Below are 14650 nucleotides of genomic sequence, written 5' to 3'. Positions count from 1 at the left end.
CAGGGCGTAGCCTACTCCATACCTAGGCTCTGTGGTATAGCCTATTGCCCCTAGGCTATAAACCTGAATGTCATGTTACTGTACTGAATACTGTAGGAAATTGTAAGACGTTGGTGGTATTTGTGGATCTAAACATATCTAACCATAGAAAGGGCACAAATATGATAGTAACAGTACGATATTATTAATATAATCTTTTTTTTAGATGGAGTCTTGCCCTGTCACCCAGGCTGGAGTGCAATGGTGCAATCTTGGCTCACTGCAACCTCCGCCTCCTGGGTTCAAACGATTCTCCTGCCTAAGCCTCCCGAGTAGCTGGGATTACAGGTGCCCACCACCATGCCCAGCTAATTTTTGTGATTTTAGTAGTGACAGGGTTTCACCATGTTGGCCAGGCTGGTCTCAAACTCCTGACCTCATGATCTGCCCGCCTCAGCCTCCCAAAGTGCTGGGATTACAGGCGTGAGCCACTGCGCCCGCCCTATTAATATAATCTTACGGGATCACTCCTGTATGTAGACCTTCATGTATGCAGCCCGCTGATGGACAGGTCATTATGCGGTGCATGACTTGTAATTGAGAGGGATGGCAGGGAAAGGTAGGTCATGTCTGAGAAGCCCTTTTGGTTTTGGCTTACCAGAAAACTGTGGGGCCAGAAGTATCAGAAGCAACACAATGAGGAAATGATTTAACTACACTTACTCTTTCCGCACCACATTGTTCTGGTCTGTTACTGACGAGTTCCTTTAGCTGTGAATAAACTTGAGGAGGCAAAATGGGAGATTTTACAATTGCCTTTTAAAAAGGCCAGGTGTGGTGGCTCACGCCCGTAATCCCTGCACTTTGGGAGGCTGAGGCGGGTGAATCGCTTGAGCTCAAGACCAGACTGGCCAACATGGTGAAACCCCGTCTCTACTAAAAATACAAAAAAATTAGCTGGGCCTGGTGGCACATGCCTGTGATCCTAGCTACTCAGGAGGCTGAGGTGGGAAGAACGCTTAAACCTGGGAGGCAGAGGTTGCAGTGAGCCAAGTTCGTGCCACTGCACTCCAGCCTGGGTGACAGAACAAGACTCCATCTCAAAAAACAATTGCCTTTTAGTGGGGAAAAAAAATACCATAATTAGTAATTAACAACAACAAACACTTAAGTTGTGCCAGGCACAATTAGGCAGATTTTAACTTACTGAATCCTTGCAATAATTATATGGCAGGTACTGTTTCCCCATTTCACAGATGAAGGAATTGAGACAAAGAGATATTATTGGCTGTCTTGCCTGGGCTCACATATCTATTAATTGAGGGAAGTAGAAAATGAAGTTGGGCTGTCTCCAGAACCCTTACTATTGGAGAGCATATCACCTCTCACAATATTTATTAAGTAAGTTTTACTATTCTGTGCAGTAATGCTGAATGTCTATGCTTAATTTGAATTTAACTGTTAGATTAAAATTTATTTTGATTTATTTTCTTGATGGAGGGAAATTATGAGGAAAAAGCTGGGGGGAAGGGGCAGATGATTATCAGTTTACATGTCTTTGGGCATCTTAGGTTGAGTGAAATCTAGGCCTTCCAAATCATATCTCTTTAGAATCATTCAAAATTTGCTTAGGAAGAGCAGAATTGTTCATTGAGAGTTTATTCAATGTGTATGCTAAGCAGCATGTTTTATAGAAGAGTTATAATTTTTTTTCCTATTTTCCTATTGTATATTTATTTTTTAATACTCTGGGATCGAGTATACAGTGAATATATATAGTACATTTATCCCTGTTTTATAAGTAAACTAAATTTGTTGTAAATGATTAAGGAACTTTATGATTATAGATCTTTTGCTGAAATCTTCTTTATGGCAATAGGTTTTACTATGTTCCTGTATTGTGAGGAGGGGAGTGAGTTGCCTGTGGGTTTTGGTTTTATGGTTTTAAAATATAAGCAGTGTATAAAATATTTTTATTGTGTGCCATTTTTTTTTTTTTTTCTTTTCTTTCTTTTTTTTTTTTTTTTTTTGAGACGGAGTTTCGCTCTTGTTGCCCAGGCTGCAGTGCAATGGCTTGATCTCGGCTCACCGCAACCTCCGCCTTCCAGGTTCAAGCAATTCTCCTGTCTCAGCCTCCCGAGTAGCTGAGATTACAGGCATGCACCACTATGCCCGGCTAATTTTTGTATTTTTAGTAGAGACGGGGTTTCCCCATGTTGAGGCTGGTCTCGAACTCCTGACCTCAGGTGATCCGACCGCCTCAGCCTCCCAAAGTGCTGGGATCACAGGCGTAAGCCACCGCCCCTGGCCTTCCTTTTTTTTTTTTTTTTTTTTTTTTTCAGACGGAGTCTTGCTCTGTCGCCCAGGCTGGAGTGCAGTGGCGTGATTTCTGCCCACTGCAAGCTCCGCCTCCCGGGTTCACGCCATTCTCCTGCCCCGGCCGCCCGAGTAGCTGGGACTACAGGCACCCACCACCACTCCCGGCTAATTTTTTGTATTTTTAGTAGAGACAGGGTTTCACTGTGTTAGCCAGGATGGTCTCAATCTCCTGACTTCGTGATCCGCCCGCCTCGGCCTCCCAAAGGACTGGGATTACAGGCGTGAGCCACCGCGCCCGGCCGCCATTTTTCTTAATTGTTGCTCTAGGAGGCTTTTAGAGCGGAAGATTGAGCTGAAGATGTCACTGGGATTTTTAACAAGCCCTAAGCATGCTTGGTTACTAAAGTTAATATAAAGTTGCAGTGTTGCCACACAGATAACATTAATTATAGTTGCAGGCAAAATCTTCAGTAGTTTGCCAACAACAGTGTAATTACTAGACACTGAGATATTAGATAAATTTATTCTGGAGAATTAAAAGGCGTTTAAATACTAATCTTGTTTTGACTGCCTTATTTTCTAGGGCTCAGTAATTAAAGTGTTATTTCTGCATCTTTATGTTAAAGTAGCAAAGTTGTGAATAAGGCAGGGAGAAAAGGGGATAAAATTAGGGAATTTAGTACACGGTCTTAAGTCTTAACTTGAAGCTTCTTCAAGAAAGAGAAGATAGTCAGTTGTGGTTCATCAGTAAACTAAGACCTTTGAAACATTTTGTGATAGTCATTTTGATGGCATTTACGTTTATCTTGGATAAAAGTCTTTAAGTCAGCCTTTCTGGAAATTATAGTGTCCTGCCTTTCTCCAGCTCTCCTAAGGTTAGTGTTGGCTACACCATTAGGAATAAAAAACCTGAAGACAAAAGGGAAAAGGTACAAAAGTTGTATGGAGAGGATAAAGGAAGGATAATCTTTCCTTTGGACTTGGAAAAAAATACATTCAGGTCTTAGGTGTTAAAGCTGCCTTTCAGATTTATGAAGGAAAATTTAGGAAAACAGCCTTGAAACCAGATGGGATTTGGATGGTAACCAAGAGGCAAGGCCCCGAGGTGAAAGTGAGCAGAGCAAGTTATTGGGGAAATCAGGAGATAGCCTGAACTCATTCTTCTAGAGAGTCCTGTAAGTGGTTATGATGATAATCATTGTAATAAAGGTAAGGAACATAACGTGACTGACTACTTCAAACAGTTCATTTTCTTGGCTCTTAGTACCCCATACTCTCCTAATTGCCTTCCTTCCTCCCAGGTTGGTTATTCTTTACCTCCTTAGGTTAAAAGTCCACCAGGCTTTTGTCCTCAGATCTCTCTCTCCAGAAAAGAGAGACCCCCTAGATGATTTCTTCTAGTTCTGGGGGCTTAAATGTCATTGAGATGGTGGTAACTCCCAGATTCACTTCTGTAGCCTGGCCCTCTCTCTAGAAGTATAGACTTGTCTACCCAGCTGCCAACTGAACTCTACTTGAAGGCCACAGAAGCATCTCAAACTCAACATGTCCTAAATATAACTATTGTTTTTCCCTTCCTGACCACCCAAAGTGGCTCCTCCTTTCTTTTTATCAATTCTTTTAGTTGCCCAGACCAAAAATACTGGAGTCATTCTTACCTTCTCCGTTTTTCTCATAGGCCACATACATCAATCAGTAAGTCTTGCCATCTTTGCCTTCACAATATATCCTGAATCAGTTACTTTTTGCCATTTCTACTCTAGTCAAGATAAGTACTGCAATAGCCTCCTGTCTCTGCTTTTGCCCTTGTTCCCATGCAGTAGCCAGTCATATTGTAGAAATATACATCAGGGCTAGGTGTGGTGGCTCATGCCTGTAATCCCAGCACTTTGGGAGGCCGAGGTGGGCGGATCACGAGGTCAAGAGTTGGAGACCAGCCTGGCCAACGTGGTGAAACCCCGTCTCTACTAAAAATACAAAAATTAGCCAGGCATGGTGGTGCATGCTTGTAGTCCCAGCTACTCAGGAGGCTGAGGCAGGAGGATCGCTTGAACCTGGGAGGTGAAGTTTGCATTGAGCTGAGATCGTGCCACTGCACTCTAGCCTGCTGGGTGACAGAGTGAGACTCTGTCTCAAAGAAAAAAAAGAAATATAAATCAGATTATGTCACCCCTTTGCAATCAGATCAAGTCACCCCTCTGCTTAAAATTCTTCACTGGTTTCCTGTCACATTTATTTCATTTTAATTAATTTTAATTTTAATTTTTTTTTTGGAGACAGAGTCTTGCTCTGTCGCCCAGGCTAGAGTGCAGTGGCACGATCTTGGCTCACTTGCAGCCTCTGCCTCCCAGGTTCAAGCTATTCTTGTGTCTCAGCCTCCCGAATAGCTGGGACTACAGGTGTGTGCTACCACACCCAGCTAATTTTTGTATTTTTAGTAGAGACAGGGTTTTGCCATGTTGGCCAGGCTGGTATTGAACTCCTGAGCTCAAGCAATATGTCCACCTAGGCCTCCCAAAGTGCTAGGATTACAGGTGTGAACCACTGCGCCCAGTCCTTATCACTTTTAGAATAAAACTAAAAATCCTCACTTTGGCCACACAACCTCACAGAATTTGGCCTCTGGCTGGCTATCTGATTTCACATTTGATCATTATTTGCCCACCTGGCTACACTGCTGGTCTTGCTGTTCCTTAAACTTCATTCAGGTTCCTGCTCAAATATCTCCTCAGAGGTGGCAGCTTGTTTGCTTTTATCTAAAATAGCCACCTCCACCACTTTCACTGTGATCTTTTATCTCCTAACCCGGCTTTATTTTTCTTTCCAACATTATGCTATTTGTATTAGTTAATTGTCTGATGCCATCATTAGAATGTAAGCTCCATGTGGGCAGGGACTTGTTTTCACTAGGTATCTATAGGTCATGGTAGACATGCAAGTATTTGTTAAATGAAAGAATATTTTGAACATTTACTTTATGCTAGGCCTTGAGCCAAAATGTGAGAATTAAATGACAGTTCTGTATAGTTAGGCACTATTATTAATATGCCCATATTACAGATAAGAAAATTAAAAATTAAGGCTTACAGAGTTTATTACATGCTTATAGATGGACCTAGGGTAATGTTAGATACTTAGAGTGGGATCACATTAAAGCCTCTACAGCAGTGGTCCCCAACCTTTTTGGCACCAGGGACCGGTTTTGTGGAAGATAATTTTTCCACAGACGGGGGTGGGGGCATATGGTTTCGGGATGAAACCGTTCCATCTCAGATCATCAGACATTAGTTAGGTTCTCATAAGGAGCAGGCAACCTAGATCCCTCACATGTGCAGTTCACAATAGGATTTGTGCTGGTATGAGAATCTGATGCTGCCACTGATCTGACAGCTGCTCGCCTGCTGCTCACCTCCTCCTGTGTGGCCTGGTTCCTAATAGGCCATGGACAGTACCGGTCTGTGGCCCAGGGGTGGGGACCCCTGCTCTACAGCATTCTACTTCATCGGTAAAGTCTTTGAAAATGTCTTCTAGAAATATTTTTAAGGTCACTTGACCTTTTGATCATTGAATATTGGGTCAATTTTGTTGTTGTTGTTGAGACAGGGTCTCGTTATGTTGCCCAGGCTGGATGGAGCGTGGTAGTGCAGTAATGGCTCACTGTAGCTTCAACTTCTTGGGTGCAAGTGATCTTTCTGACTCAGCTTCCTGAAAAACTGGGACTACAGGTGCATGCTACCATACTTGGCTAATTTTTTGTATTTTTAGTAGAGATAAGATCTCACTATGTTGCCCAGGCTGGTCTCAAACTCCTGGGCTCAAATGATCCTCCTACCTCAGCCTCCCAAAGCACTGAGATTACAAGTGTGAGCCACTGTGCTCAGCTGACATAATCTTTTGATGTATGAATGGACCCATCTCTCTCGCTGCCCCTGCAACACCAGATACTGGGACTCATGGATTTCTGATGATGAAAGATGTAGTTCTCATGGGAGTCTTTATGTTATACAAATGGAGAGCAAAGTTCCCAAACATGCTGCAGTGGTTGATGTGTTCTGTCATCTGGTAATAACTGGAGTTATTACAGTCATCCAAGTGAGAGAGGTGGTGGTTGAACCAGGGTGGTCACGATGGTGGTGGGGAGAAGCCATGTTTGGAAAGTAGAACTGATAGGATACATCAGATGTGGAGGATGAAAGAAAAAAGCCAAAGATGGCTCCCAGATCATCTGTGGAATGTTGCTTGTAGGGTCCAGGTCTGGAGTATGCTGTGTGTCCAGAGCAACCTAGATTGAAGAAAAGGCCTCAGGCACAGAAGCTGTAAAAGAGGCCTTGAAAAGCAGCTTGAAAAGGTGGATTATAGGAAGTAAAACAATATGAAGTCTATAATACTTTTAAAACAGTTATTTTCTGACTCTAGTCCTCAAAAATATTCCTAGAGTCCATTCTTTGCAGGAAAAGTGGCGACTTGTCCTAGACAAAGCCTACATGCTGATTCCATGTGACCCTGGGGGTGGGTGCTAAATTCGTAACAGCTTGTGGGTGAAAATATGGTTTATATGTTGAATGTGTTCGTTAATTACTGTAATTCCATTTTTATGTGCATGCTTTCTGTGAAACAAATTAGAAGTCCAACACACTATTTTAGCTCAGTTGACCTTGATACAAGAACTACTGTGTTAATTATGCCCAGTCTTTCAGTAATACAATCCTCTCTCTTTTTTTCTGTGAATGTTAGTAAAACCTACTGGTATTTTATGTATATATTGCACAGCTACACACTGTTTTTCTTTTTATGCTCTTGAAAATGGAATTATTATCAGAGTTGTACATGACACATGGAGGGCATTCATCTGAGTCCTTGGTATAGGGCAGTATAGAGGATCCATAAGACATGGTCCAAGCACTTTCAGGATATATGATGTCGGGGGAGCACCAGAGATTTTTTGACACATTTAAGTAAGGACTTGAATGTCGTACTTTGATTGTTGCCAAGAAGTAGGCTCTTGGCTGGGTACAGTGGCCCGCACTTGTAATCCTAGCACTTTGGGAGGCCAAAACAGGAGAACTGCTTCAGCCCAGGAGTTCGAGACCAGCTGGAGCAACCTAGGGAGACCCTGTCTCTACAAAAAAATAAACAAATTAGCCGTGCATGGTGGCACGTGCCTGTGGTCCCAGTTACTCAGGAGGCTGAGGTGGGAGGATCACTTGAGCCCAGGAGGCTGAGGATGCGTGAGCTGTAATCTCGCCACTGTACTCCAGCCTAGGGTGACAGAGCAAGACCCTGTCTCTAAAAGAGAAAAGAAACAGAATTCTTACATTGTGCTTTATCAGTTAGTGAACTTTTCTTTTTTTGTTGTTGCTTTTTATTTTTTGTGGAGATGGGGGTCTCACTATATTGCCCAGGCTGGTCTTGAACTTGTGGGCTCAGATGATCCTCCCACCTTGGCCTCCCAAATTGTTGAGATTACAGGCATGAGCCACTGAACCTGGGCCTAGTGTGTTTTTCTTACTTTGGTTTAAAGATCAAATGGAATATTATCATACCTACTGAGTATTGAGAGTTTAAAACAAGGTAAAATACCTATTTAAGAAAAATTAACATATGTGTAAGTGTTTCACTCCTTTAATTCTGTAAACTAGGTATTACCTCAATTTTAGAGAGGACACAGACATGCAGTCATACCCAAGGTCACAAAAAACACCTAAATACAGTATTTCTTAACTTTTTTTTTTTTGAAACGGAGCCTCGCTCTGTTGCCCAGGCTGGGGTGCAGTGGTGCAATCTCGGGTCACTGCAACCTCTGCCTTCTGATTTCAAGCAGATCTCCTGCCTCAGCCTCCCAAGTAGCTGGGGTTACAGGCGCCCGCCACCACGCCCAGCTAATTTTTGTAAATACAGGATTTTTGAATTGTTCTTTGATATGTTGAGAATATTAGGCCAGGCATGGTAGCTCATGACTTTGGGAGGGCAAGGAAAGAGGATTACTTGAGCCAAGAGTCTCAGTCCAGCCTAGGCAACATGGCAAAGCCCCATCTCTGCAAAAAAATTTAAAATTTGGCTTGGCATGGTAGTGCACACCTATAGGCCCAATTACTTGGGAGGCAGAGGTGAGAGGTTCACTTGAGCCCAGGAGTTGCAGGCTGCAGTAAGCCATGATTGAGCCACTGTACTCCAGCCTGGGTGACAGACCGTGACACTGTCTGGGGAAAAAAAATGGATTAGTTGTTGATAGAAGCAGTTATTTTAAAAGCAGCTTGGGGGCGGGTGCAGTGGCTTATACCTGTAATCCTAGCAATTTGGGATGCCGAGGCGGGTGGATCACCTGAGGTAAGGAGTTCAAGGCCAGCCTGGCCAACATGGTGAAACCCTGTCTCTAGTAAAATACAAAAATTAGCCAGGCATGATGGCGGGTGCCTGTAATCCTAGCTACTCGGGAGGCTGAGACGGGAGAATCACTTGAACCTAGGAGACAGCGGTTGCAGTGAGCTGAGATCGTGCCACTGCACTCCAGCCTGGGCAGCTGAACTAGACTGTCTCAAAAAAATAAATAAATAAATAAAATAAAAAATAAAAAAATAAAAGCAGCTTGGTTTTGAAGATATAAGTTAGGAACATCTATTAATTTCAGAAGCTTTAAAAGTCTGGGAGAAAGGAATATTGAGGAAGAGGAAAAGGATTTCGTGTGAATTGAGGAATTAACTCATTGGTGTAGTTTTTTCTTTCTTTTTTTTACTAAGGAGAAGAGAACAAAGGTATAAAATCTGAGTAGTCTTTCAGTCATTCTTGGTAGAATTGGTAGCTAAAAGGCTGAGTGAAATATGGCTTAAAAGCTTTATTGGCTGGGCGCGGTGGCTCACCCCTGTAATCCCAGCACTTTGGGTGGCCAAGGTGGGTGGATAACCTGAGGTCAAGAGTTTGAGAACAGCCTGACCAACATGGTGAAACCCTGTCTCTACTAAACATACAAAATTAGCCAGGTGTGGTGGTGCATGCCTGTAATCCTAGATACGTGGCAGGCTGAGGCAGGAGAATTACTTGAACCTGGGAGGCGGAGGTTGCAGTGAGCTGAGATCCTACCATTGCACTCCAGCCTGGGCAACAAGAGCAAAACTCCGTCTCAAAAAAAAAAAAAAAAAAAAGCTTTATCATTTATTTTTTGGCCCTGTCTTATGGTGCAGAGGCTTAAAAGTTTTTTGACAGCAAATTTTCTAGAGGCTAGGAATGTTTATTATAACCATGTTTTTGAGCGGTGAGGACTACCTCAGAGGGCATGCCTTGTCTCATCATTGTTCTTATTGCTGAGCTACCGAAACCTAGAATCTGACTCACACAATATGACACTCATTTCCGTTTTCTTGGTAGAGTTTGTGTGGTCATTTATCTTTTAGATCTTTTAGGAACTACAGTCCTCTTAGTTCCCACTTTTATATTTATTTATTTATTTATTTATGAATGAGATGGAATCTTGCTCTGTTGCCCAGGCTGGAGTGCAGTGGTGCAATCTCGGCTCACTGCAACCTCCGCCTCCCAGATTCAAGCAATTCTCCTGCCTCAGCCTCCCAAGTAGCTGGGATTACAGGTGCGTGCCACCATGCCTTGCTAACTTTTGTATTTTTTGTAGAGACGGGGTTTCACCATGTTGGCCAGGCTGGTCGCAAACTCCTGACCTCAAGTGATCAACCCCCTTCGGCTTCCCAAAGTGCTGGGATTACAGGCGTGAGTGACCGTGCCCAGCCATCAGTTCCCACTTTTAAATGAGAGGTTTTTTGTTTTCGTGGGGTTTTTTTTGTTGTTGTTGTTGTTACTTGAGACAGGGTCTTAGTCTGTCATCCAGGTTGGAGTGCAGTGGCACAATCTTGGCTAACTGCAGCCTGGACCTCCCTGGGCTCAGGTGATCTTCCTGCCTAAGCCCCCTGAGTGGGTGGGAGTACAGGCACACACCACCATGCCTAGCTAACTTTTGTATTTTTTGTGGAGATGAGATTTCACCGTGTTGTCCAGGCTGGTCTCAAATTCCTGTACTCCAGCAATCCTCCTGTCTGAGCTTCCCAAAGTGCTGGGATTATAAGTGTGAGTCACCGAGCCAGGCCATAAAGACAGTTTTTTTTTGTTTTGAGATGGAGTTTTGCTCTTTTGTACCCAGGCTGGAGTACAGTGGCGTGATCTTGGCTCACTGCAACCTCCACCTCTCGGGTTCAAGCAATTCTCCTGTCTTACTTAGCCTCCCGAGTAGCTGGGATTACAGGCGTGCCCCACCACGCTGCACTGATTTTTTATATTTTTAGCAGAGATGGGGTTTCACCATGTTGGACAGGCTAGTCTGCAACTCCTGACCTCAGGTGATCTGCCCACCTCAGCCTCCCAAAGTGCTGGGATTACAGATGTGAGCCACTGTGCCTGGCCAATAAAGAAAATTTTAAACAATGCCTACAGTGTGATTTTAGTGGGGTGGCCACATACATGTAGGTGTGCACATGTATTTCCATGAAAATGCCTTCCTGCCTTTAGCCTTGACAATGCTGCCTATAGGGAATAAGCATTTAAATGATGGTGTCTTGGCTAAGAGTGTGAACTCTGGAGCCAAACTCTTCAAAATTGCATCCTTGAATCTGCCACTAGCTGGCTCTGGAGCCATGAATAACTTATTTAACCTCTCTGTGATGGTTTATCTATCTGTAAAATGGGGGTAATGAAACATCTGCCTCATTGAGTGCTTGGGAGCATCAAATAGGTTAGTAGGTCTGGTGTGGTGGCTCACACCTGTAATCCCAGCACTTTGGGAAGCTGAGGCATGAGGATGGCTTGAGCCCAGGAGTTCAAGACCAGCCTGGGCAACATAGTGAGATTCCAATCGCTACAAAAAAGAAAAATAATTAGCTGGGTGTAGTGGCATGAACCTGTGGTCCCATCTACTCCAGAGGCTGAGGTGGGAGGATCACTGGAGCCCAGGAGGTTGAGTCTGTAGTGAATTGTGGGCCTCAGAGTGAGATCCTGTCTCAGAAAAAAAAAGGTTAGTAGACAGAAAGTACTTATGGCTCAGAGTAAGTGTTCTGTGAATGTTGGCTGTTTTTTAAGTCTTGCATTTAATACCTCTTTGGTTAGAAGTACACTTCTTTGCTTGGATTGCCATTTGCATGTGGAGAGATGTTCTTTCTAGAACCATGTCTCCTTGTCACATGATTATGTACAGTGTGAGCTTTATTAATACTCTGTCAGCATTTGAGGTTGGAACATAAATGCGTGGCTATACCCAGTGGAATCCAGCAAGAGAGAGAACTAAGCACCGTAGCAACTGTTGCTATTTGTGTACTGAGCAACAGCTGTGCGAGACAGATTTATTTTTTAATCCTGATCTCACTGATAGCCTGGGATGTGGCCTTGCCTCAAAGGAGTAGATTGGTTGAGATATCCAGTCTTTGAGGAGATTTCATGACCACATGCCATAAAGATTCTGTTTCATTTGAAATATCAGGAGCTAAAGCTTTGTGTGTATGAGTGAGGGAGAAAGATTAAGCTTTAAAGCATTCATAGTCAGTCCCTGAAATATAGTGTGACTGGATTAATGACATGATAAATCACTTTTAATGTGGGTGGTGAGACTTCATGCATTTCAGTCAAAAAAGTAATTTTGCTGTAATGTGGTTCATTTCCAAATTTTGGCTGCTAACTTACCTAGGATGGATAAACATTATCACAGAATATTTACTGAGCATCTACTTTATACCAGGGTCTGTTCTGAATACCGGTAACATGCAGTTAATTACACTCCAAAATGACTTAGTCTGTGATTCCACTATATACTACATTACATAAATACACACACACTAATCATTTACATACTCATCAACCTTAGATTTCAGAAATAACACTATATTTGTAATGAATGCTTCATTACCAAATGCTTTTCTGAAGTACATAGTAAGATCTTTAAAAAGAGCTTTCATGGCCGGGCGCGGTGGCTCACGCCTGTAAATCCCAGCACTTTGGGAGGCCGAGGCGGGCAGATCACAAGGTCAGGAGATCAAGACCATCCTGGCTAACATGGTGAAACCCCGTCTCTACTAAAAATACAACAAAATTAGCTGGGTGTGGTGGCGGGTGCCTGTAGTCCTAGCCACTCAGGAGGCTGAGGCAGGAGAATGGCATGAACCTGGGAGGCGGAGCTTGCAGTGAGCCGAGATCGTGCCACTGCCCTTCAGCCAGGGCGACAGAGGGAGACTCTGTCTCAAAAAAAAAAAAAAAAAAGCTTCTTTCAAATAGTGGTTGGATTCATTCAATAATTTTCTAATTTTCATTTCTCTTTTTTTTCTTGAGATGAAGTCTTACTCTGTCACCCAGGCTGGAGTGCAGTGCATTGATATCAGCTCGCTGCAACCTCTGCCTCCCGAGTTCAAGTGATTCTCCTGCCTCAGCCTCCCCAGTAGCTGGGATTATAGGCACACACCATTTCTGGCTAATTTTTGTATTTTTGGTAGAGATGGGGTTTCACCATGTTCGCCAGGCTAGTCTCGAATTCCTGACCTCCAGTGATCCACCTGCCTTGGCCTCCCAAAGTGCTGGGATTACAGGTGTGAGCCACCGCGCCCAGCTCCATTTCTGATGTGTTCCAATTTTTCAAGGCTTAACAGGTGCCTTGAAATAGTAATGTGGGCCAGGTACGGTGGCTCATGCCTGTAATCCCAGCAGTTAGGGAGGCAGAGATGTGCAGATTACCTGAGGTCAGGCGTTCGAGACCAGCCTGGCCAACATGGTGAAACCCTGTCTCTACTAAAAATAACAAAAATTTGCCGGTCGTAGTGGTGGGTGCCAGTAATCCCAGCTACTCAGGAGGCTGAGGCGGGAGAATTTCTTGAACCCGGAAGGAGGAGGTTGCAGTGAGCCGAGATCACACCACTGCACTCCAGCCTGGGGAATAGAGCAAGACTCTGTCTTCAAAAAGAAAAGAAATAGAAATGTCGTTCGTTTCCAAATTTTGGCTGCTAACTTACCTAAGGAAGATAAACATTGTCACAGAATATTTACTGAGCATCTACTTTATACCAGGGTCTGTTCTGAATACTGGTAACACGCAGTTAATGCTGTTGGTCTGGTTTTTCATGTTCCATGTATAAGTTACCTCTTAAAACTATGATTATTTTCATTCATTCATTCATTTTTGAGACCGGGTCTCAAAATAGGCTGGAGTGCAGTGGCTCGATAACAGCTAACTACATCCTCAAACCTCCGGGCTCAAGCCATCCTCCGACCTCAGCTTCCTAAGTAGCTGGGACTGCAGGCATGTGCTACCATGCCCGGCTAGTTGTTTTGTTTTTTTTTTTTTTTTTGTATTTTTTGTAGAGACAGGGTTTCACCATGTTGCCCAGGGTGGTCTTGAACTCCTGACCTCTAGTAATCCACCCAGCTCGGACTCTCAAAATGCTGAAATTACAGGCATGAGCCACTGAGCCCAGCCTATTAATTTTTGATTGCCCTATTCAGATTTAGTAGTATGAATTTACTGATTGGGATGTTTTGAACACACAGAATAACATGTTTAACTAAAGAACTTGTAATTGAGTGACTTATAAAATGAAACATTTTTGTCTTCTAGGTATTATTAACCCAAAGAATCCAAAGGAAGCTCCAAAGTCCTTCAGCTTCGACTATTCCTACTGGTCTCATACCTCAGTGAGTACCCTCACGCCACAGTGCTGCCAGCTCCTGCCTCCTTTCCTCTTTCCTTGCCGATTTGTCTTTTCTCTTAGCTGAGCAGATCCAAGTTTTGCTTCTTAAGTGTTGTCTAGCATGAGTTCATTCTTTGATACAGTGATAAAATATTTTCATTCATAAAGTATTTGGGTTGATGGAAAGTTTATGTACACATATACATAAATATATACACATATATGCATATAGAACATATTTAGTTTACACCAAATTTATACTGAATGTACACTAAGTTTATACTGATTTAGACATTTCTCGAGGATTTATTTATCAGTATCTTAGGATCCTCATTACCAACATTATTGCCCATTGATCTTAGGAAATGCCAAATAATAATAATAATTATTATTATTATTTTTCTTTTGAGACGGAGTCTCACTCTGTCGCCCAGGCTGGAGTACAGTGGTGCCATCTTGGCTCACTGCAACCTCCGCCTCCGAGGTTCAAGCGATTCTCCCGCCTCAGCCTCCCGAGTAGCTGGGATTACAGGCGCGTGGCACTATGCCCAGCTAATTTTTGTATTTTTGGTAGAGACAGGGTTTGACCGTGTTGGCCAGGCTGGTCTCAAGCTTCTGACTTTAAGTGATCCACCTGTGTATGCCTCCCAGTGTGCTGGGATTACAGGTGTGAGCCACTGTGCCTGGCC

The 14650-nt window shown here is 43.3% G+C and overlaps 1 protein-coding gene across 18 annotated transcripts in view; it reads left to right on the top strand.

Moving 5' to 3' along the window:
- The window catches only part of KIF1B (kinesin family member 1B), a 174083-nt gene that overhangs the window by 31708 nt on the left and 127725 nt on the right, over positions 1-14650 (top strand). For all 18 annotated transcript variants that reach the window (XM_054439955.2, XM_054439961.2, XM_054439910.2 and 15 more), the window contains one exon: positions 13889-13965. In XM_054439955.2, the coding sequence (XP_054295930.1) occupies positions 13889-13965 (77 nt within the window). The remainder of the gene's footprint in view (positions 1-13888; positions 13966-14650) is intronic.

Source organism: Pongo pygmaeus, chromosome 1 (assembly GCF_028885625.2).
Source record: "Pongo pygmaeus isolate AG05252 chromosome 1, NHGRI_mPonPyg2-v2.0_pri, whole genome shotgun sequence".
Lineage (NCBI taxonomy): Eukaryota > Metazoa > Chordata > Mammalia > Primates > Hominidae > Pongo > Pongo pygmaeus.
This window is presented reverse-complemented; position numbering and strand designations above follow the sequence as displayed.